The sequence below is a fragment of the Pongo abelii genome, chromosome 15 (genome assembly GCF_028885655.2).
Source record: "Pongo abelii isolate AG06213 chromosome 15, NHGRI_mPonAbe1-v2.0_pri, whole genome shotgun sequence".
Classification (NCBI taxonomy): domain Eukaryota; kingdom Metazoa; phylum Chordata; class Mammalia; order Primates; family Hominidae; genus Pongo; species Pongo abelii.
In genome coordinates, this window is record NC_072000.2 from 104,568,578 (window position 1) to 104,591,008 (window position 22,431).

The window sequence follows — 22,431 nt, forward strand, 5'->3', positions numbered from 1 at the left end:
GAAGAGGCAGGTGAGAGCCCAAAGACCCAGGCCTCCTCCCCCAGCCGGCCCACCCTTGTTTGAGCAGAGAGCACTCAGTTCCTGTTTGTCCAGTTCCCCCAAAGGCCTGGGCTGGGGAGATAAGGAGTTAACAAATGAGGGGAATGAGGCAGCCTGGGCGATAGGCAGGCACCCAGCCAACTGGTCACACCGCCTTACTGCTGGGTGCCGTCCGGCCCCAGGCATAGCTGGGTCAGAAACCCAGGGCCTACCACAGCCAGTCCACCTGCTGTGGGTACAGCCCCAGGTAGAACCCACCCTGGCTGAGAGCCCGGCGGGAGGCATGGGCCATGCCAGGGGCTCTGAGAAGCAGCTCCCATCCCCCAGCCCCCACCACCCACCACCTTCTCCTGGCTGTTGGCTCTTGGCCCAACAAGGTCCATCCAGGGAGAGGCCTGAGTTGACATAAAGGAGGGGGAGTCTGGGAGAGAACGGATACCAGAGGAAGGAAGGAAAGGCCCAAATTTGGGAGGCCGGGGGTTGGAGCACTAGCTTGGGGTGGTGAGGAAGCCAGGGGGAGGTAAGAAGACAAGAGAGGACCCTGCCTCTCCTGAGGAGTGAGCAGAGCCAGGGCAGTCCCTGGGGTCCAGGGCCAAGATTTCCTGCTGACCCCTGCAGGAGCTGGGAGGGCAGAGCCTCAGCCTCTACTATGTTGGGGGAAGGGCTCCCGGGCCCCCGGCACCTGGACACCCATCTGTCCAGAGCCTCCAAAGACCCTGCGTCCCCACACAGAGCAGCTCCTCACACCAGGGTTCCGGTGCCCAGCACTCCTCAGCAGCAATGAGGCCACAGGCAGGGCACCGGCCTCTGTCCCCACACCAGGTCCTCCCCTAATAGGGCAGTGGCAGCAGGGGCTGCCACAGAAGGAATGGCAGATGAGACCCAAAGCCTTTGGTCATCACCCCAGAGATCTACGCCAAAGCCTGGGTGGGGCTCCCAGGAGATGGAGCAGGGGCACATACCAGGCAGGTTCACACCAGGGGTGCGGGGCCCTGATGAGGAGCCGGGCTGCACTGGTCATGGCTGCACCTGAGTCGCCGCCACCTGTCCCGCAGCCATCAGGCAGGAGCTGAGTGGGATCAGCACCACGTAAGGGGCCGGCCTCGCTGCGCTGATTCGTCGAGCCCATCCGGTGACAGAGGACAGCCAGGAGCCCAGCCAGCCCCAGACTCCAGTGCACCAGAGCACGCACAGGAGCCTGGGCGCACTGCTGTGAAACGTCCTGACCTGCGATCACACATTACAGTGAGGAAACCAACAACTCCTGGGTTTTTTAGATTCTGCCTGACACAGAACACCAGGTCTGCTCGTCTTTTCTGTGTTTTATATTTGCTTATTTAAGGTACATTTCTTTGGGTTTCTAGAGAGACGCCCCTAAGTCACCTGCTTCATTAGACAGTTTCCAGGTTTTCTCCCAGGTGACGCTGTTAGCGCCTCAGCTGGCAGTGACAGCCGGCCCGGCGTGGCGCCACCACGCACCGCAGCGCTGTCCAGGCACAGCTCCGTCCCCAGCGCTCATGGTGTTGAAACTGTCATGCACCACGGTGTCTGTGTCCACACAGTAATAAACCGTTTACTGTCCGCACTCTCTGGCTCAGGCCCTCGCATTGGTCCATCACGCTGCGGGCTGGGGATGCCCCTTTTCAGAGAAGGGCCCGGGACCACGGTGACCAGGAGTCGTAGGAGCAAGATGGCGGTCTTCGACAGGAAGCTGGGCTCAGAACATTCCCAAGCCCCGGGAGGGTGGGGTGGTATCCTGGGGCTGGGCTTCAGGTCCTGCCTGTAGGGAACTCCCTACGGGATCCTCAGGAAGGAAGATGGTCCTTAAGTGCAGCCCACACCCCCGAACCTCACAGGACTCCGCGTGCATTCTGACGGGCAGGGCCCCGTGAGCGTCCTGTTCAGAGGAGGGATGGACTTGGGGCTTAGCAGGCACCAGGCAAACAAAAGGCAGCTTTGCCTTCTCCTCAGCCCCACAAAGTTTCCTGGGAGGACCACCTGGCCTGCAATGGGCTGTCCCAGGCCCCTGCCCTGAGGCAACAGCCAGAGACAGAGGCTCTGACCCTCAGCTTCAAGGAACCAGGGCCACCAACAAGCAGGCCTTGAGATCCTGTGACCATTCATGACCCCAGTTCTCCCACATAACCTCCCGCAGCCACAGAGCAGTGTGCCCAGCAGCCCCTGAGGGCCATGGCAGGGGAGGGAGCGGCACTGCCTGCTGGGACCCAGTGGCTGATCTCAAGGGCCGGCTCCTAGCACACTGCACGTCCTTGGGCTTCCCGGCAGCCCTAGCAACAGGAATATGACGGCTCTGCCCCTTAGGAGGCTCCGCTCTCTGAGTGGCTTCGCCTAGGTCTGGTGGCACTTTTAACCCAGGGCCTGCAGACCACAGCTCAGAGCTGCTCTCTCCTGCTTCCCTGCCGCCCCCACTCCCCCCCAGGCCAGGAGTCGTGTAGAATGCCCAGGAGAGCTCTAAGGACTGTCTTCGGAGCCATGCTCCAACCCTGGGCCCAGCCTTCAGTTTGTGGGTGAGGCCTGGACATGCCCCTTTGCGCTGTCTGCAGAAAAGTGTGCTGGACGAGGTGCCCCCTCAGGCACAGCAGGAGGAGCGGGTGCTCTGGGTTCCCCTCAGCCTGTGGGCGGGCCTGTGTGCACAGGGAGGGGCTGCCCGGCTCAAAGTCCTGGTGCCGGGGCCAGCAGCACTTCCTTTGCAGAACAAGTCCTGGGCTCAGGCCTCTTCCCTGCGCCACTCAGCAGGCTGCCCACTCAGGGACATGGGAGGCCGGCACTGTGCGGGGCCACTCCCAGGTATCGGGGGAGACCTGCATCTCCCAGGCCAGCAGGGACAGCCCCCGGCACCCCACTCATGGAGAGGCCTTCAAACCCTGACTGTAGCCTCAGTCTCCATTCCTAAGTCCTGGAGACTGAGGCCACCTTCCCCAAGGTGGTGGTGGGAGCTGCATCCACTGCTGGATTGCAGTGGGCCCACTCCACCCCTCTCTGGCAGGGAGGGCCTCGCTCAGGCACCCCTCCTGCTGCCTGCCCACCTCTGGGACATCAGGACCCACCCCACCCCAACCCAGCCCTGCCCTCCAGGAGAAGACAACCTCCTAGGTCCCAGCTGCACCCTCAGCCCTTCTGTAGAAAGGACCGACACATGTCCCACGTCACACAGGCTCCCAGGACGCTGCCCGGCCCACATCCCTCTGAGCTGTGGCTCACCAGGACAGTCACCTGCCTGGCCAGCCCCCGGCCTTGGGTGCCAGATCTGGGCAGAGGTCCTCCAGCCCCTCCTCCGAGCTGGTGTTGGGGACAGACCCTCTCTGGGTTCAGGGACGCTGCCTGCCGCGGGAGGGCATACGGAGAGCAGGTGGTGAGCAGGCCCAAGGGGTGGGGGTGAGGCAGGTGGTGTGGGCTCAGGGGGATGGGGGAGCCAGCCTCTGTATGGCTCAGCCAGGCAAGGGAGCAGTGGGATCCCCAGGCCGCTAAGAGGGATTTGGGGCCACACAGATGACCAAAGTGAGCTTTCTGCTGTCCACACCTCAGTGTGTGTGCACACCACAGTGGCAGGCCCTCAGGGAGCACTGCCAGCAGCAGCCACCGTCCCACAAAGAGCCAGGAGTGCACAGCAGGACCTGGGCCTGGCCTGGAGGAAGTGGCACTCAGGCCTCAAGCTCCATCCATCGGGGCGGCCCAGCGCCCCATTCCCTGGGGCCAGGCTAAAGCCCAGACCACCCCCTCAGAAGCACAATCCATGGGCTGTGAAACAAACGCCGGGTTTAATATAGGGCACAGGCACCCCAGAGAAGTCAGCTCCCTGGGAACCGTGGGCTCAGAGCACCCAGGTCATGGTGGGGCAGGGCCAGGCCTCACCCGGGGAGGCCCAGAAAGGGAGGGCCACACTCAAGGTCCAGGGCAAGTCCACGTGCAGACGCAGCCCTGCAGCCCACACTGCTGTCGCCAGGTGTGGCTGCGCGGGACACTCCTCGGGGACAAGGACAGCAGTCCAGAGCACAGGAAGGAAATGCAGCTTCTCAGTGCTGGGGTGCGAGGCCGAGGGGCCGGTGGGGGAAAATGGCCGCCACCAGGAGGCAGCCCGGGCTCACAGGCCGTCCTTTGCCAGCCTGTACACCCGCTTCACCCTGGCATAGGGCCCCAGGGAGTCCTCAAACACAAAATCCCAGAGCACCTTCACCCAGGAGTGGTGCTGCGGCAGGTGGTCGTAGTACTCAGGCGCGATCTTCCGCACCTGTAGAGAGGAAGGCGGGGCTCAGGGGCTGGTTCTCCTCGGGGCCGCACCCGCGAGCACACACGCAGACACCTGAGCACACACAGCGGGCATGCATACGCATATTCATGTACAAACGTTTTTGCGCACGTACACACGGGTGTACATAATGCACACACACCGTCGCCTCTGGGGTGCCCATGTCCAGCTTGGCCAAACACAAGGCCACCCCTCTGGTCCTCCCTGCCACCCACCACTTCCTGGGTGCCCAGAAGGCTGGTGCTGGCTGCTGGAGGGCCTGGTGGCCTGAGCTGCGCCCAGGATGCTGTGGCAGAGGCACCCACGGGCTCAGCTCAGAGCACCTGCCCCAAGTGGTAGTTGCAGAATTCATTGCACCACTCCACTCAGCCCCGCCTTCTGACCAAGCAGACCCCACTGCTGGGGTGGTGGGCCCTCGGGGGGGGTTCTCCCGCAGCGCCTGCGCAGTGCTGAGTGCCCGCCTGAGTCCTGCCAGACCACAGTGTCACACCCATGCATCTCAGCCCTGTGACCCGCCAACCTCGGCCTCGGCCAGCCTCACTGCTTGTGACGTTCCAAGGGCCTCTTGAGCACCTGCTGTCCCCTCCAGCCTTTGCTCTACACAGACACCCCCACCCACTTCCTCCAAGAAGTGCTCCCAGCTTCAGCGCCCGCAACTGCGCCACCACCACGCCGCCCCACTGCTCAACAGCATGCAGCCTTGGCCCAGCTCCCATCACAGGGATGCCCTTCCTGCCCCCTCTTCGCCCTGTCACCTCCTAAGGATGCTCTCAGGACGCAGGGAGCCTGGCCGCAAACCAGGACAGCGGGGCCAGCACCAGGCACCCAGAACCTCTCACTTTGCCCAGGAGAGGCAAAGGCTCGTGGCCCACAGCAGGCACTCTCGCCAACTTGGGTCTGGATTCTTGCTCTGCCACCTCCTGAGGCAGGCACCTCTCCCCTCCGCCCCGTCACCTCCTGAGGCGGGCACCTCTCCCCTCCGCCCCGTCACCTCCTGAGGCGGGCACCTCTCCCCTCCGCCCCGTCACCTCCTGAGGCGGGCACCTCTCCCCTCCGTCCCGTCACCTCCTGAGGCGGGCATTTCTGCCCTCCGCCCCGTCACCTCCTGAGGCGGGCACGTCTCCCCTCTGCCCCGTCACCTCCTGAGGCGGGCACGTCTCCCCCTGTGCCTCTGCCTTCTTCTCTATACAACAGGGATAATGGATGAGGAGGCAGCTGCCTCCTGGGCTGTGGTGAGGTTCAAGTGAGATGGTCCCTGGTGCAGGGCGCCGCCTTGGTACTGCCAGCCGGAATGGAGGGCACAGGCCATGGCCCAGGCTTGGAATTTGGTCTGAGGGATTCCAGAGTCACACAGGCCAGGGTGCACACACACGCATACAGGGATGTGTGCACAAACACCTGCACAACCAGGTAAGCGCTCACACATAACCACACGCAGATGCGTGTGCACACGCCCAGGCACACATGCAAATACCTGCGCACGTGGGCAGGCACCCACACATAATCCCAGGGCAAACATGCTCACACACAAGACAACGTGCACACCCCGGTGCACACAGAGGCGTGCGCTCAGGTGCTCGAACACCTCCCCAGTGCCACCTCCTCCCGCCCTCTTTGCCACAGGTAACTCCAGCTCTTTCCAGGCAGCCAGAGGCTACCAAGGCGCAGGCTGGCAGTGGCTGAGGGACGGCTTCTCCTCCCCCTTCCCCTTCCTCCTTTCTCATTCAGGAATTCTCCAGCTCCCAGTCTCCTAAGGTAGAGGTGCCCATACCTGGGGCTTCCGCTCCCCATCAGCTCTGCCCAAGCCCCTTGAGCTGCGAAGGGCAAGGCCCACCCTGTTCTCTCTGTCCCCTGGAGGGTCACAGGGTGATGACAAGGAATGAGCAGGGAAAGAGACTGCAGATGGGAAGGATGGTGCTTCCTGTGCAGTGTTGCTAATGCCGCTCCTCTTCAAGGAAGACACCCCGTCAGTATCATGGCGGCCTCAAGCAGCCTGGACTGTGAAATGCCTCTCAGACCCCACCTCCCTGAATTTGCTTCAGCCTCCAGCAGAGGACTCGCCTGTGTTGTGTGGCCTTTCCTCCTGCCCTGGGGACAAGTGCGAGTGGCCATGCCATGACCAGCACAAGAAGAGGGAGGCTGCTAGGCATGGCCCAAGGCCCTTCCCGGGCCCCCACCTCCTCCGATGGCTGCGCAGCCCTGCCCCGCCGCAGCCCTGCCACCCCAGCCACATACCAGCGGCAGGCTGTAGCCCGGGATGCTGGGGAAGTCGTGGTGCTCCACGTGGTAGCCCACATTGAAGGTGATCCAGTTGAGGGGCCCGTAATAGGAGTAGGTCTCGTGGCCCTTGAGGAACATGTAGTGCTCGGCCACGAAGTGGCCCGAGATGGGGTGCAGGCCCAGGCCCAGGAAGGAGCTGGCCAGCAGGTAGACCACGGGCTTGAGCCCCCAGAGGGCAAAGATGGCCACGTCGGCCGCCAGCTGCACCAGCGTGTTGAGCACCTCCATGCGGGTCACAGCCTTGGGGTGGACGCAGAGCGGCCGCAGTGAGTAGAAGAAGGGCTGCAGCACCAGCCAGAGCAGCTTGCGGGCGGGTGTGCAGAAGAACCAGCCCTCCAGACGCGTGGGCACGTCCACGTCCAGCCCATCGCCGCCCAGGTAGCGGTGGTGGTCCACGTGGTACTTCTTGAAGGAGGCGGCGTAGGGCACACCCACGGGCAGATTGGCAAACACGGCCAGCCAGCGGTTGCGCGCCGCACAGCCCGTGCCAAAGGCCGCGTTGTGCGAGATGTCGTGGATGGCCAGCGTCAGCGAGTGGTTCACGCAGCCTCCAAAGGCGTAGGCCCAGAACAGCAGCCAGCGCCAGGCCAGCCCGCGCACCAGCCAGCAGGCCAGCAGCTGCACCAGCACCAGCGCCAGCACCGCCCACTTGAGGCGCGGGTCCGGCCGCATCAGGGCCTTGATGGCCGGGTACTTGGCTGCAAGGAAGACAGGGAGGTGTGAGGCCCTGCTCAGTGGGGCTGCACCCCGCCCTCCTCCGCTCCCACTGCAGTGGCCGAGGGGTGAGAAGGTGGGAGTGGCCAGCAAACCTCGCTGGTCCCTTTACCCCTGCACACAGGCCCTGTCCCTCGAGGGCCCGCTGGCCCCCACCCTAGCCGAGCCTTATCCCACCAGACTCAGAGGGCGGGACTCCAGCAGGGGCACCTGCGGCCCACGCTGGCAGATGGGCCCTGCTGCTCCCCGAGCCAGGCCTCATCCCAGCTTGTTCCCACCCAGCAGGTCTGGGCCAGCGGGGACGATTCAGAGGCTGTGCCTCAGTGCTGTCTGTGTACTCAAGCACAGGGGGGGCCTCAGCCAGGAGGTGGGGGCCCAGCGCCCGCAGCAAAGTGGTCCCAGGCAGGGAAGCAATGTCTTCTGTCAGGCAGGGCAAGGAGGACCTGCTGGCAGCTCCCACTCAGGAAGGCTCTGGCCCAGGCGCAGGGCCAAGGAAGTCGCATGCAAAGTGCCCTTTGTGTGTCTGGATGTAGGCTGAGACTGCAGGTCCCAAGGCACCACTGCCCACTGCCTCCCTCTTACCCAGGGACGCCCCTGCCCGCCGGGCAGTAGCCAACCCACCTGGGGGCTGGCCAGCTCCAGCCCCACTCCCACCCCAACCCCCCCATCCCCCATTCTACAGGCAACCATCCACTGCTTCCCCTTGGAAGGAGACCAAACCTTGGGGCAAGAGGGAGGGGCAGACCACACCTGTGCCAGGTGAGCCACAAGCAGGCAGCTCTGGGGTGGCCAGCCCAGGCCTCCAGCTCTTGGGTGCAGGGAAGCATCAGTCACTCCTGCACCCCTCAGAGGCGAGAGCCACAACAGAGCCTGGCAGCCCTGACCTTGGAGAATGGGCCTCACTTTCCCCATATGCTGAACAGAGATACTAAGTTCTGCCTGTGGGGTGCACCCTCAGGGTCCCTCCCCGTGCCCTGTGCAGCCCACTTTCAGGGAGCCCCGTGCCCTTCCCGCTTTCCTCAGCACCTCCTAGGACTCAGCTGCCCCTCCAAGCCCCAGCCTTCCCTCAGGGGCTCCACTGTGGACCACCGGAGAGAGGAGAAACCTGCACACAGAAGGACAGCAGCGCCCACCCCGCCAGCCCCTCACCCGGCCCCAGCTATGGGCTGCTCCTGTCTCCCATAGGTGTGCTGGGGCCTCCAGAGCCACTGGGACCCCAGAAACAGCCACTGGGCTGGCCCATCCAACAGGCATGCCCCTAAGTCCCCTCTGAGTGGACTCTGGGCTGTTTCCAGTGTGGCGCATCTGGCAAGAGGCCTAGTGCAGGCAGGTCCCAACAAACCTCAGGGGCCCAACCCCAGCCATCACCTGGCCAATAGCAGGGGCCCCACCAGCCTGCATCTTCCCATCTGGGAAATGGGGACACCATTCCTCTATGCCCGTCAGGCTGTGGAGAGGCCAGCACGATAGTCTGAGCCCTGGGGGTGCCAGCGCTCAATAGGCACAAGCTGGTACTATTGTCATTAAAGGAAGTGCTCTGATCGAAGAGTAAAAGCTGGTCTTGGGGCGATGGCCTGGCCCTGGCTTGTTTCAACAAGAGCAGGCCCGAAGCTTGCAGGCTTGGGAGCTGGAAGTAACTGAAAACTGAGCAGTGCACGAGGCAGCTGAGCACAGGCAGTGCAGGGTGCGACTCAAGGAGGGAACAGATGCAGGGAGCCCCAGGTCACCTCACCTGCCTGCAGGCACCTGCTGGACTGCAGCACGTGGCTGAGGGACCCCCAAGGAGCTGAATGAGCAGAGAATGGCACTCAGGGAGCCCGAGACACCCACACTGCGGGTACAGGGGGCTCCTGCCAAAGGCCTGAGGCCCAGAGAAGCTTTGCTAGAGCAGGAGCCCCATGACAGTTCTGAAAACAGCAGCTGCTAGAGCTTTGCACCCAAGGAGTTCCAGAGGTGGCACAGGCTGGGAGTCCCAACCCACTGGGCAGAAAGGCCTCACTGAACACCCCAGCCTCCAGTGGGCCCCCAGAAGCCCTGTCTTAGGAGTGGGTCTACTTTGCACCCACCCAAGGTCAGCTGACTGACTCCTTGCCAGGAGAAAACAACCCACGCTTTTTGCAAAGATTGCAAAGATCTACCATCTTCAGCTGCAGAGCACCCAGGTCCCTGCGGGAGTGGGAGTGGGGACATGCCAGGAACACTTGGGACCACGCCATGCAGACTGGATGTGCAGGAGTGGGTCGTGGCTGAGGTCACCCTGGGTGCGGTCAGGACAGAGTCGTAACTGAAGCCAGGGCTTGGAGGTGGTCAGCTGCCAGGGGTCACAGAGGTTCAGGGGCAAGAAGAGAGAGCAGGTGTCCCTGGACTTAGCCAGGTCATGGCGTCTCAGCAGGAGCCGTTCCAGCACAGCCCGAGGCAAGGCGAGGGTGAGATGAGGTAGCGAGGGTGGGTCCGCCCAGGGCATGGGGCAGGGAGGGCGACAGGAAGGCACCAGAGGACGGCAGGACGGGAAGGAGATGCCAGGGTGGGCATCATGGAGAAGGCAAGGGGCACTGGAGCTGGGTTCCAGGGGGACTCAGGAACTCCTCGAGAGCTATGGAGCGTTATTTCTGGGTGTCTGTCAAGGTGTTTCCAGACTGGCAGAGGGTAAGTGGACTGAGTGAGGAAGGCCCGCCCACAATGTGGGCCAGCACCATCCAATCAGCTAGGGCCCCGATAGAACAAAAAGGCAAAAGCAAGGGTCTCCCTCCTGTCTTTCCCTCCCTCTCTCCTCCCATCCCTCTCTCCGTCTCCCACCGCTTCCCTCTCTTGGAGCTGCAACACACGCTTCTCTAGTCCTTGGATATCAAAACTCCAGCCTTTGGACTCCAGGAACTACACCAGCACCCTCCACCCGCTTTCAGGCCTTCAGTATCATACTGAGGGTTCCACCATCGAGTTCCCTGGTTCTGAGGCCCTCAGACTCAGACTGAACCATGCTACCCCTACTGCCACCCCTGGGTCTCCAGCTTGCAGACAGTCTGTCATGGGACTTTACAGCCTCCATAATCACATGAGCCAATTCCCCTAATAAATCCCCTCTTTGGATGGATGGATGGATGGATGGATGGATGAATGGAAGGAAAGAAGGAAGGGAGGGAGGGAGGGAAAGGAAGGAAGGAAGATAGATAGATCGATAGATCAATTGAGCCAAGCATGGTGGCTTACACTGTAATCCCAGCAATTTGGGAGGCTGAGGCAGGAGGTTTCCTTGAGCCCAGAAGGTCAGGATCAGCCTGGGCAATATAGCAAGGCCTTATTATGCAAAAAGTTTAAAAATCAGCCAGGTGTGGTGGTGTGGGCCTGTGGTCCCAGCTACTTGGGAGGCTGAGGTGGGAAGATCACTTGAGCCCAGGAGTTCGGGGCTACAGTGAGCCGCAGTTGCACCACTGCACTCCAGCCTGGGTGACAGTAATGGCAAAAACAGATAGATTAGATAGATAGATAGATAGATAGATAGATAGATAGATAGATAGATAGATAGATGGATGGATGAGAGAGAGAGATACATAGATAGATCCTATCAGTTCTGTCTCTCTGGAGAACACTAATACAGGGCCTCTTCCAGGGCCTTTTCAAAGAAAGGGGGACAGGGAGAATGGGTGGGGCTGGGGAGTGGGAGTCAATGGGTTCCATGGCCTTGGGCCCCATCTTCTCTGGGCCACAAGAGAGGGGGAATGCCCAAGGCAGAGAAGGACAAGGAGAGACACAGCTCCCTGGCAGCCCCATGAGGAATTGCGGGCCTGCATGGGCTCTGGCTAGACACCCAAACCTGGCGCAGCCTGGGAGCTCTGTCCTGCTGTGGGCATTCAGCTGACCTCAGGTGTGACTCTGCCCTTCCAGACCTCCAGCCTGGATGGCAGGAGTAGCTGGGCGACACATGTGCCTTGAGGGCTCTCTGCTCCGTGGGGCAGCACAGAGCCCGACGTGCACAGCCACCTGGAACCAAGATACACAGACCCACACAGACGGCTTCCATCAGTGGCCCCAAGTGAGGCACGAGGCATCTGGGCAGGTGGCCATTAACAACAGCTGTTGCTAGAAGTCACCCTGTCCAGGCAGGACACAGAAAGGAAGGGTCTGAGGTCCAGGGAGGCACAAAGAAGGGCCCACCAAGGTGCAGCAAGGCTGACCAAGCCAAGAGTTGAACTCAGGACCCCCGACTCCAGGCCTGCACAATGGTGAGCAAGGCCCCAATGTGGACTCGGACTCCATCAGCACCGATCTAGTGCTTGGCTACACTGCCACAAAGCACCCAGAGAAAATCCTGGATCAGGGCTGGGCGCAGTGGCTCACACCTGTAATCCCAGCACTTTGGGAGGCTGAGACAGGCAGATCACTTGAGGTCAGGAGTTCAAAACCAGCCTGGCCAACATGGTGAAACCCCGCCTCTACTAAAAATACAAAAATTAGCTGGACAAGGTGGCATGCGCCTGTAGTCCCAGCTACTTGGGAGGCTGAGGCAGGAGAATTGCTTGAACCTGGGAGGCAGAGGTTGCAGTGAGCCAAAATCACACCACTGGACTCCAGCCTGGCAACAAAGCGTCTCAAAAAAAAAAAAAAAAAAAAAAAAATCATGGATCAGGTTCAGTCAGACTCCTGTGTGCCCTTGGGCAAGCCCCTGTCCCTCTCTGGACCTGTCTCCTCAGTCTCCATCTGTAAGGCATCTGCTCTGACAGCCTCTGTGGCTGGGAGCACATGGAGGTGGGGTCTTCCCTAAGGGCCCATGGGGAAGAAGAGGCAGCAGGTGCCAAGGTGTGAAACGTCTGCACACTTATACCAGTTAGCAGGCTCACTCATCAAATGCCAAAGGGCAGAGCCAGAGGCAGGGCCTGCTGAAGGGAGGCCAGCCCAAAGCCCCCTACACCCACAGGACAGTTGCATCACCCTGGTGCGACTCTGATGGGTTACAGCTTTTGCCCAGAAATTCTCCTTACAAATCTGCTGAGTCATTGAGCAGAGGAACTGCATCAGAAACAGGCAGCCAGGCCACAGAGGCTGCTGTGCCCTTGCCTCCAAGAGTAGCAGAGACAGGGACCACCCCATGTCAGACCCCTACTCCCAGTTGCAGGCCACTCCACCCCTGCCCCTCCTGACTGGCTGCCAATAAAGTCACTTTTGTCTTGTCCCCAGCAGGGCTCCCAAAAGCAAAGGGGCCTCTTATCTCTTCCGCACTGGGCCCCAGTGAGCCCCCAAGCCCTGGCTCTGGCAACATCTAGGGAGACCTGCTGTATCACCTTCCCAGGGAGGCCAAATGCCATCATATGACAGTTACTCACTGGCCACATGGGAGGTGCCCCTGTCACTGCCCATCATCACTCCAACATTCCACCTCTGCCGCCACCTGCTTCCCAGCTCCCTGTTCCACCACAAACCTGCTCAGGGTTGACGATGCCACCTGGTGGCCACAGCAGGAAATGCTTCCACACAACGTGGCCTTTCCCCGACCCATCCACAGCTGAGTAACCCGACCTGGGACAAGCCTCTCCTCACAAAGGCAGCAAAGCCCTCCTAATCCCCTCCTTCCTAAACTTCTTCCTCCCAGCTCTGGCCTAATGCTCTGGGAAGCCACCTACCCACAGCTTCCATCCCTGCCACCTGAGGTTTTGTGCCAAGAGACAAGCCTGACCCTGTCCAGTGCGGGAGGCACCTCAGGACCTAGTTGGATCTGGAAGGTGTGGCACGTGTCCACCTTATCAGCTGCTCACTAAACCTGCCTTTCATTTCCGGTGACAAATATATACTGAGGGTCTGGGAGCAGCCAGGCCCCCGTACGTTACAGAGATAGGGCTACCCTGCAGCCGAGCAGCTCCGTGGCTGGGAGATGGAGCCCCAAGTTCCCCTTGTGGCTCTGGCAGTTTGGTCCTGGATTTTACCAGTTACCACTGACAGAGCCCCAGCCCCGGCCTTTCTGAAGCAAATAATCCAGCAACAGCCAGCAGTCTCGCTTCCGGGATTTCCTCTTTTGTTTTTCTTTATTTGAATTTTTGTATTACCATGTGTGCCCTGCTTTCATAATTTAAAAACAAACACAATTACAAAGCTATTCATTTTCAAAAAAAAACAAACCCAGAGCTTGCCTCTTACTCCACCGGCCACGCCTGGCTGGGTCTCTGATGGGGCCAGTCTCGCTGGCTCTGGTCCTGCCCTTTCAGGTCAGGGAGCCTCAGCCCTGGCCTAGGAGACCCCACTTTCTTAGGAAGTTATGTTCTGGGGAGCATGTCCCCCCTCCCAGGCAGGAGCTGGAGATGGACTTTGGCCCCAACCCACAGAGCTCCTGGAGCCAGATCTTTGCACGGACTTCCTGGATTCTGACTGTCAGATTATGATCTTTATTGAACATCCCTGGGCACCCAGGAGCTTGGCATAGGCTGCAGGAGCCAGCTGGGTGGGGCAGGAGGCTGCCTGAGCACCAGCCTGGCCTGTGTGTTCCTGGACAAGTTGCTTCCCCTCTCTCAGCCTCACTCCTGCCTCTTCTATAAAGAGATGCTGGCAGTTACACAGAGCATTTCTCCGAGGACTGGGAATAGCATAGGCATAGAGGAAGCAGAGAGTATTCCCTGTTCTTAGGGAAATGACAGGCCTTGCCAGGTCTATCTCTGAGACATTAATCATTATCATCGCAGCTGATACTCATCAAGTCCTGGAATAAGCACTTTACATATCACCTCATTTAATCTGCCCAACAGCCCCATTAGGAAGGTATGATTTATTAACCCCTTTTAATTTGCCCAGGTCCCAACTCCTTCATCTGTTTACAGACTCACCCATGGCTAATAAGTGGGTGTCAGGGTCCTTGCCAGGAGTTCAGCTCCACAGCCAAGCTCTTCAACTGTGCCCTAAAGAGCCCAGAGCCCAGAGCCCAGAGGGCTTGGAGCCATGGAGGGGAACCCAGAGGAGGGGTCCCCATCCAGCTGGGCCAGGTCTGGGAGCAGTGGAGGGGCTTTCTGCAGGAGGTGGGACTGAACTGAGCGAGCAAGGCTAAGCAAGACAGAGCCCGGCAGAGCAGGGAGGAGGGACATTCACCTGGGGAACAGCTTGTGCCAGTGCCAGGGAGGGAGGGAATGGCACATTCCAAGTTTATTAGCTGAAAACAACAGGTGGAAAGGAAGCCCCTGCTTCCTCCCCGCAGGAAAAGGAGCGTGGGCCAAGCTGGAGAGCCAGCCCTGAAGACTTGTGCTCCCCAAGCCCTGGCCCCAGGTGCCTCTCCCCCTTCCAAGTCTTTCAACCTTCCTAGCCACCCCCTCCAGAAAGCCTCCTGGATTGGTTCCAGGGCCTGTGGCTTCCCTCTTTAGAGAGAGCTCCTTCCCCATGTCCTGGAGAGCCAGCTACCACCCCGGGCACTTTCCCAGCTGAGGTATCATCTCATCCTCACACCTACTCTGCCTGGTAGGACGACTGCCCGTTTTGCAGATTGGGAAAGTGAGGCCACAGCCCAGAGTGTCTGGGTCCCCCCAGATGGCCCTGGGGTAGGCCCAGCTCCTATTCTATGGATACCAGCTCCTAGGGACCAGGACACTGGCTGCCATGTGCCTCTTGTCTTTTCCACATGGGGCCAGATACCCAATGAGTCCTGTGAAGTGAAGCTGGGGATAGCCAGGGGAGGGGACAGAAACGCAAACAGGGCCAAGGAAGCCCCTGCTGCAGCCTCAGCCCCACCTCAGACCTGCTGAGGGGCAGTAGCCAGGACACCTGCCCTGTTCACGTGATGAGCAGGGAGGGAGGGTCAGATGACCCCCAAGGTTCCTCCCGGCCCTCCCCAGGAGTTCCACAGCATACAGGAGGCAGCTACCACTGCTGGGACCAGACGGCGCTGGGCTGCAGCTCACCTCCCAGGAGAAACCATAGCAGTCACAAACCCACACAGAGGCTTCCAGCTCCTGAGGCCCCAGCTACCCCGGGATGCAGTCACAGGCTAGCCACCCAATGTATCTTGGGTTTCAAACATTTAAAAGTCATGTTATCTCAGTATGCTGCCATGAGATTAAAAAAAGAGGAAGAAAGAAAAAGTTGGCTGGGCGCAGTGGCTCACACCTGTAATCCCAACAGTTTGGGAGGCAGAGGCGGGTGAATCACCTGACGTCAGGAGTTTGAGACCAGCCTGGCCAACATGGTGAAACCCCATCTCTACTACAAATACAAAAATTAGCTGGGCGTGGTGCCACTCGCCTGTAGTCCCAGCTACTCGGGAGGCTGAGGCAGGAGAATCGCTTGAACCTGGGAGGCAGAGGTTGCAGTGAGTGGAGATCGCACCACTGCACTCCAGCCTGGGCGACAGAGCAAGACTTCATCTCAAAAAAAAAAAAAGTTGTTCAGGCCAGGCATGGTGGCTCATGACTCATGCGTGTAGTCCCAACACTTTGGGAGGCTGAGATGGGTGGACCCCTCGAGCTCAGAAGTTTGAGACCAGCCTGGGCAACATGGCAAGACCCTGTCTCTAGTAAAAATACAAAAAAATAGCCGGGCATAGTGGTACACACCTGTAGTCTCAACTACTCAGGCGGCTGAGGTAGGAGGATCAGTTGAGCCCAGGGGGCAGAGGTTGCAGTGAGCTAAGATCACGCCTAGCCAACATGGTGAAACTCCATCTCTACTACAAATACAAAAATTAGCCGGGTGTGGTGGCAGGTGCCTGTAATCCCAGCTACTCAGAAGGCTGAGGCAGGAGAATCGCTTGAACCTGGGAGGCGGGGGTCGCAGTGAGCCGAGATCGCGAGACTCTGTCTCTAAATAAATTAATTAAATTAAACAAAACGCCCGATTAAAATGTGAAACCATCCATCAAATAAGTGCAAATTAAAGCCACAGTGAATAGTCTTGTTTCCCCGATCTGACTGAAGATTACAAAGTGTGCCAACGCGCGGTGCTGACTTAGGCAGGGGTGCCTCCCGGCGTGGAAGCGGGAGGGGCGGGCCTGTCTCAGCCTGTGGCGATTTGGGCAAAAGCATCTGGGCAAAAGCCACTCTCCAGACGCAGGCCCTTTAACTCCGTAAGCCCGGGCCAAGGACGACTCACCGGGGCCACCTTGCTTGTGGGTTGGATGGGGCCTCTGGCATGAACGAGAGTGACTCCGAGTGGGTAAAGATGCCCTCCTCGCAGAGGACACGAAGCAACAAGGAAAACAGCCACTACATAATAAGCGACATGCCAGAATAGAAGGATTCTTTAGTACAATCTTTGCTTTTTTCAAAGAAAACACGCGCGCCTCTCATTCGCGTTTGCTCGCTTCCCGGCGCTCATCCGCCCTGAACTTCAGCCTGGGGCGCCTGTGGCCGCGGGACCCAGGGGCTCTGAGCGCAGCAGGCGCCCAGTGACTGCGGGTGGAGGCCCCGCAGCGCGCAAGCTGCCTCCGCCCCAGGGAGCGCGTGCGCCTCGTAGCGCGTCCCGGGGCCGCCCCTGCATCCTCGCGTCCCAGCATCCTGGGCGTCCAGCAGGCCCTCGCGGCCGCCCCTGCGCCCTCGCGTCCCAGCATCCCAGAGCCCCGGCCGCGGCCCGGGGAGTGGCTCGCGAGGCAGCTGGGACACGCTCCCTGGCGCTCGGACCCGTACTGGGGTCCTCGGAATCCTCAGGTCCCGGGGAGTTTCAGACCCGGCCAGGGTGGGGGACCCTCGGGGAGCCGGCCGGGGACCCCGGGGAGGGGAGCGGCAATGGCGGAGCGCCCGCTGGAATTTGGGCCAGAGCTGGAGCGGCCCGTCTGTGCTCGACCCCACGACGCGACTCCAGACGGGCCAACGGGGCGGTCCCCACCGGGTGGGGGGACCCGCGCCGCGCTCACCCAGTATCTCCTTGCGCCGCTGCGTGTGCGGCTGGTCGGTGTAGACCCACTCGAAGTCGCTGCGGCTCGCACTGTTGCCCATGGTGGGGCGGGAGGCGCCGTTCGGAGCGCGGCAGGCTCGGCTCTGCTGCACCTGTCGCGGCGGCGGCGGCGCGGAACCAGCTCTGATCAGGGCAGGGGGCGGGGGCAGGGGCGGGGTCCCGGCGGGGCGGGGCCAGGTGCGCCAGGCTTGGGGCGGGGCACCTCTGGCTGGGCGGGGCGGCCAGGCCCCGGCGCCCTCCAGACCCCGGCGGGTAGCTGGCGCTTTGGGAACCTCAGTTGCCTCGGTTGGAAATGGGGCTCCCCGGCAGGACCGAGGTGGCCGCATGCCATCTGCGCGAGTCCCTGGGTCCCTCGATGCGCGGGGGCGACTGCTGCCACCACGGCCTCCCACCGGCTCTGCGCGCCCCGCCCACCCGTGGGCAGCCGTCGGGTTTTTACCCCGGCCCGTTCTCTCCGCAGCCCCGACCCGCTCGCGGGCACGCCCCTGTGGCTCGCGCCGCCCCTGCCCCACGGAGGAGCGGCTGGCAGGATACAGGGACTGCGGAGGATCGGCGTGGAATGGATGCGACGGTGCCAGTAAACAGGCGCTGAGGAAAGGTTCGTGCAGCAATCCTCCCTTCCTCCACCCGCCCCTTTCACCAATAATGCAAAGGGGAGATAATGCGTCTGCAGCAACCTCACAGGGATGAGTCAGACCCACTCCTGCCTTCAGAGAACTTGAGTTCTGGATAGGGACACAGGTACAGAAGTGGCTGTTATAATTCAGGGTGATACGTGCCATGACACAGGTAGGCCCTGAAGCAGCTAGGATCCAGTAGAAGGGACTTTTGCATTGGGCCTTGAGGGGTGGGTAGGAGTTCAACAGCTAGAAAAGGGAAAGGCATTGGTGGTAGGCGGAACAGCAGACGCAAAGGCTCGGAAACAAGGAAGAACCTGAATGTTCTCAAATGGAAAGTCTGGTTTTGGGGAGGTAAGGGCACAGGGCGCCTCATCTTCACCTTCTCAGTGATGCCTCTTGTTCCTTCTCCCACTCCCTTGGAGCTTTGGAGGGTGGACCTGCTGTGCCTAGGGGCCAGAGCCTGGCCTCCGCTGGCAGCTGCCTGGGAGCTGACTGACACATCAGCCAGAGCTGCCACGGGCGGGCACACAGTGAGGGCGCACTTCTGTGCCTCCCATGGAAGTCCATGGCCCAGGGTTTGGTACACTTGGCAGGCCTTCCTTAGCTCAGGGCCAAAGGCAGTCCTGAGTGTGCCCGGAAGGAAGGCATGGGTGTCCTGTGGCCGCCAGCCACCATCCCCTGAATTAGCCACGGGAAAGGTGGACACAGAGGCCAGATTTTCCATCAGCAGGGGGACCCACATGCCACCATGGCCATCACCCCTTGCCACACCCAGCAGGCCTCCCGGCCCAGCTTGCACCCTTGGGAGAAGACTCATTGCTCCCAGGGCAGCCTGCTTTGTTCCCAGCCAGAAGGGTCCTCAGAAGCCATCCCACCAGCCATCACTTTACAGATCAGGACACTGAGGCCCAGAGATGAGGAGCGCCTTGCCTGAGGCACAGAGGAATTAACAGCAAGGCTGGGGCAGGACTCTGGCCCCTGGCCTTTGAATTAAAAAGCTTCCAAAATCGGAGCCTTTGCCCCTGTGTTGAACTCCATGAGATCTGCCGCCCTGAGCCCCAGCTCCACATTCAGGACAACACCAAGCTTGCCAGTTCCCTCTGCCCCAGGCCACCGCCTATCCAGAGGAAACTCACCAAGGCCCTCATTTTCCAGATGAGGGAACCGAGGCCAGAGAGGGGACAAGTCAGAAGACATGCTGAAGAAGACCTGGGAGTGGAACAGACACCCAGGATGCATGAAATCAAGTCTGACGCCCTTGCCAAGTGCTCCCCCAAGTCCCTGGGGAGCCAGAAACCCAGCTTCACGGTGTTGACGAGCCAGGAGCACATACTGTTGTGTCCCCACCCTGTCCGTGGTCCCAGAAATGACAGAAAATACATTTTCGTTTGTAATGTGGTGTCTTGAAGGGGTCCTGGAGCAGAAAAAGGACATTAGGTAAAGCTAAGGAAAGCCTAGTAAAGCTGGACCATCGTTAATCATAGTGTATCAATATTGGCCCATCAAAGGCAACAAATGTACCATATTATCATAAGATATTAAAATAAAGGAAACTGGGTGTGGCATATATGTGAACTTTCTAAACTATCATCACAGTTTTTCTGTAAATATAAAGCTGTTCTGAAAAATAAAGTTTATGGCCGGGCATGGTGGCTCACGCCTGTAATCCCAGCACTTTGGAGGGCCGAGGTGGGCAGATCACCTGAGCTCAGGAGTTCGAGACCAGTCTGGCCAACATAGTGAAACCCTGTCTCTACTAAAAATACAAAAATTAGCTGGGCATGGTGGCGGGCACCTGTAATCCCAGCTAGTCAGGAGGCTGAGGCAGGAGAATTGCTTGAACCTGGGAGGCAGAGGTTGCAGTGAGCTGAGATCGCACCATTGCACTCCAGCCTGGGCGACAGAGCGAGACTGCATCTCAAAAAAAATAAAAAAATAAAAAATAAAATAAAATGAAGTTTATTAGGCCAGGTGCAGTGGCTCACGCCTGTAATCCCAGCACTTTGGGAAGTCGAGGCAGGCAGATCACCAGGCTGGTCTTGAACTCCTGGACTCAAGGAATCCACCCACCTTGGCCTCCCAAAGTGCTGGGATCACAGGCATGAGTCACCCCGCTCAGCCAAAATATAGTTTCTTTTAAATATAAAGTTTGGGAGTGTATACACACACGCACACACAGCGTTGGAAAGCAGGGACTCTTTGGACTGGAAACTGAGAGGAAGCCCACCATGGCCAGCTACTCTTCGGTGGCCCCTTGGCCTCCCTCCACACCCCCATTTCCCCTGGGCCAGGCAGCAGCAGGGGTGGGGTGTTGGTTACCTCTCAAGAGGGCCCTGATTGTAAGCCCCCTGGCCGGAGTGCTGTGCCAGGAGCAGGATGGGCCTCCACCCAAAAGCCTCAATGATGGTGTTGGCTGCCCCCTGCAAAAAGGCCTCCACTGCCTCGTGTTTGCAGAAAACAGGCCAGAAGACATTCCACACTGCCCCTCCCATACCTCCCAGGAGCCAGCGAGGAGTCAGACAGCCCATGACCCAGAGACAGCACACGTCAGAGGAAAGGTACAGAATGAAAGGGCAACCGACCCAAGAAGGAGCAAAGCCTGACAAACAGATGTTGAGGAAAGCAGACCCGATGGAGGAGTGAGAGCAGTGTCCCCAAGACTGAACTAGAGATAGACATTTAAAAAGTGCTTGTTTAAAAACCACACCCGAGCCGGGCGAGGTGGCTCACGCTTGTAATCCCAGCACTTTGGGATGCCGAGGCGGGTGGATTACTTGAGGTCAGGACTTCGAAACCAGCCTGGCCAACATGATGAAACCCTGTCTCTACTAAAAATACAAAAATTAGCCAGGCGTGGTGGCACACGCCTGTAATCCCAGCTAGTTGGGAGACCGAGGCAGGAGAATCGCTTGAACCCGGGAGGCAGAGGTTGCAGTGAGCTGAGATTTCGCTATTGCACTCCAGCCTGGGTGACAAGAGCCGAACTCCGTCTCAAAAAATAAAATAAAAATAAAAAATAAAAACCACACCCCTCTATTGAAATGGAGCCTATGGAGGAATCGAGGCACGAGGACAGTTTCAGGATCCAAGCGACCTCATAGCCAGACTGCTAGGAAAGGATGGAGGAGAGGCAACATTGGTCCCCACCCAGCCTTGTTTCCTTCATAGAAGTCATCTCACTGAAATTATAATTACAATTTAATTATATGTAATTAGGGGTTATCCCTATAGGAAGTAAATTATTATAGCATGTACTTATTTACTTATTTTATTATTACTTTTTTGAGGTAGGATCTCACTCTGTCATCCAGGCTGAAGTGCAGTGGTGCAGTCTCGGCTCACCGCAACCTCTGCCTCCCGGGCTCAGGTGATCCTCCTACCTCAGCCTCCTGAGTAGCTGGGACTATAGGTGCGCCCACCACACCCAGCTTATTTTTGTTCTTTTGGGGTTTTTTTTGGTAGAGATGGGTTTTGTGGCCCGGCGAGGTGGCTCATGCCTGTAATCCCAACACTTTGGAAGGCTGAGGAAGGCAGATTAACTTGAGCCCAGGAGTTTGAGACCAGCCTGGGCAACATGGCAAAACCCTGTCTCCACAAAAAAATACAAAAATTAGCCAGGTGTGGTGGCTCGCGCCTGTGGTCCCAGGCGCGATGTGGGAGGATGGCTTGAGCCTCCATGTTCCCCAGGCTGGTCTGGAACTCCTGGGCTCAAGCACTCTTCCTGCCTCGGCCTCCCAAAGTGCTGGGATTCCAGGTGTGAGCCCCCGCGCCCAGCCATCCTTGTCTATTGTAATAGGGCCTCCTCTAGAATGCCCTGTTCTCTCGGGATCACCCCTGGTATCACCAATGCCTAGAACATTTTCTGGCAAAGGAGTTGCTCTTAATATTGATTTGCTGGGCTGGGCGCGGTGACTCACCCCTGTGATCCTGGCACATTGGGAGGCCGAGGCAGGTGGATTGCTTGAGGCCAGGAGTTCAAAACCAGCCTGGCCAACATGGTGAAACCCCATCTCTACTAAAAATACAAAAAATTAGCTGGGCATGGTGGCGGGCACCTGTAATCCCAGCTACTCAGGAGGCTGAGGCAGGAGAATCACTTGTACCAGGGAGGCAGGGGTTGCAGTGAGGCAAGATCACGCCACTGCACTCCAGCCTGGGCAACAAGAGCGAAACTCTGTCTCAAAAGCTAATAATAATAATAGTAATAATAAAATAATGATTTACTGAATGAATGGCAGAAGGAAGGCATGAGTCTTCAGACCGAAAGGCTTAAGGGTGCCAACAACATTAAAATTTGGCTTAATCACTTTGGAAAACTCTTCAGTAATAGCTATGAAAGCTGCGCATGACAGAGTCTATACCAAGAGTAGTGAACATGTGTGGCCACCAAATACATGTTCGAGAATAGTCCTGGCAGCTTTATTAGTAAAAGCCAAAGCTGGAGGTAACTCCAACGTCCAACAACAACAAAAAACGAAGACTGGATAAACCGTTTATGCTATCTCCTTATACTGCAATGGTGGGTGGCAATAAAAAATGAATTACTGCTACCCACAGAACATTTTTCTGTGTCTGATGCTTTGTTGTCCTGGGGCCTAGCTGACCCTAGAGAGGCTGCCCCTCCTAGAACTAGATTCCTTCTCAGATGCCAATGGC

At 59.0% G+C, this 22,431-nt stretch overlaps 2 protein-coding genes across 8 annotated transcripts in view; one reads left to right on the plus strand and one right to left on the minus strand.

Moving 5' to 3' along the window:
- EVL (Enah/Vasp-like) overlaps nt 1–1,624 on the plus strand; it is a 172,694-nt gene extending 171,070 nt beyond the window's left edge. For all 7 annotated transcript variants that reach the window (XM_054529793.2, XM_024231255.3, NM_001132696.1 and 4 more), the window contains 1 exon segment: nt 1,095–1,624. In XM_054529793.2, coding sequence (XP_054385768.1) covers nt 1,095–1,132 — 38 coding nt within the window. In that variant the 3' untranslated portion in view covers nt 1,133–1,624.
- Nucleotides 1,625–3,142: 1,518 nt separating this feature from the next.
- Nucleotides 3,143–17,196, minus strand: DEGS2 (delta 4-desaturase, sphingolipid 2). Its single transcript, XM_009249481.4, has 3 exons — nt 17,115–17,196; nt 6,542–7,284; nt 3,143–4,288 (listed from the first exon to the last, which is right to left on the minus strand). The coding sequence occupies exons 1-3, from the start codon at nt 17,194–17,196 to the stop codon at nt 4,142–4,144; spliced, it is 972 nt and encodes a 323-aa protein (XP_009247756.2). The 3' UTR covers nt 3,143–4,141.
- Between the last annotated feature and the right edge of the window lie 5,235 nt (nt 17,197–22,431).

Coding starts and splice junctions, on each gene's coding strand:
- DEGS2 (XM_009249481.4), bottom strand. CDS start 17,196: ATGGGCAACAGTGCGAGCCGCAGCGACTTCGAGTGGGTCTACACCGAC. Junction 7,285..17,114: donor GCGGCGCAAGGAGATACTGG/GTGAGCGCGGCG, acceptor TCTTCCTTGCAG/CCAAGTACCCGGCCATCAAG. Junction 4,289..6,541: donor CGGGCTACAGCCTGCCGCTG/GTATGTGGCTGG, acceptor TCCTCTCTACAG/GTGCGGAAGATCGCGCCTGA.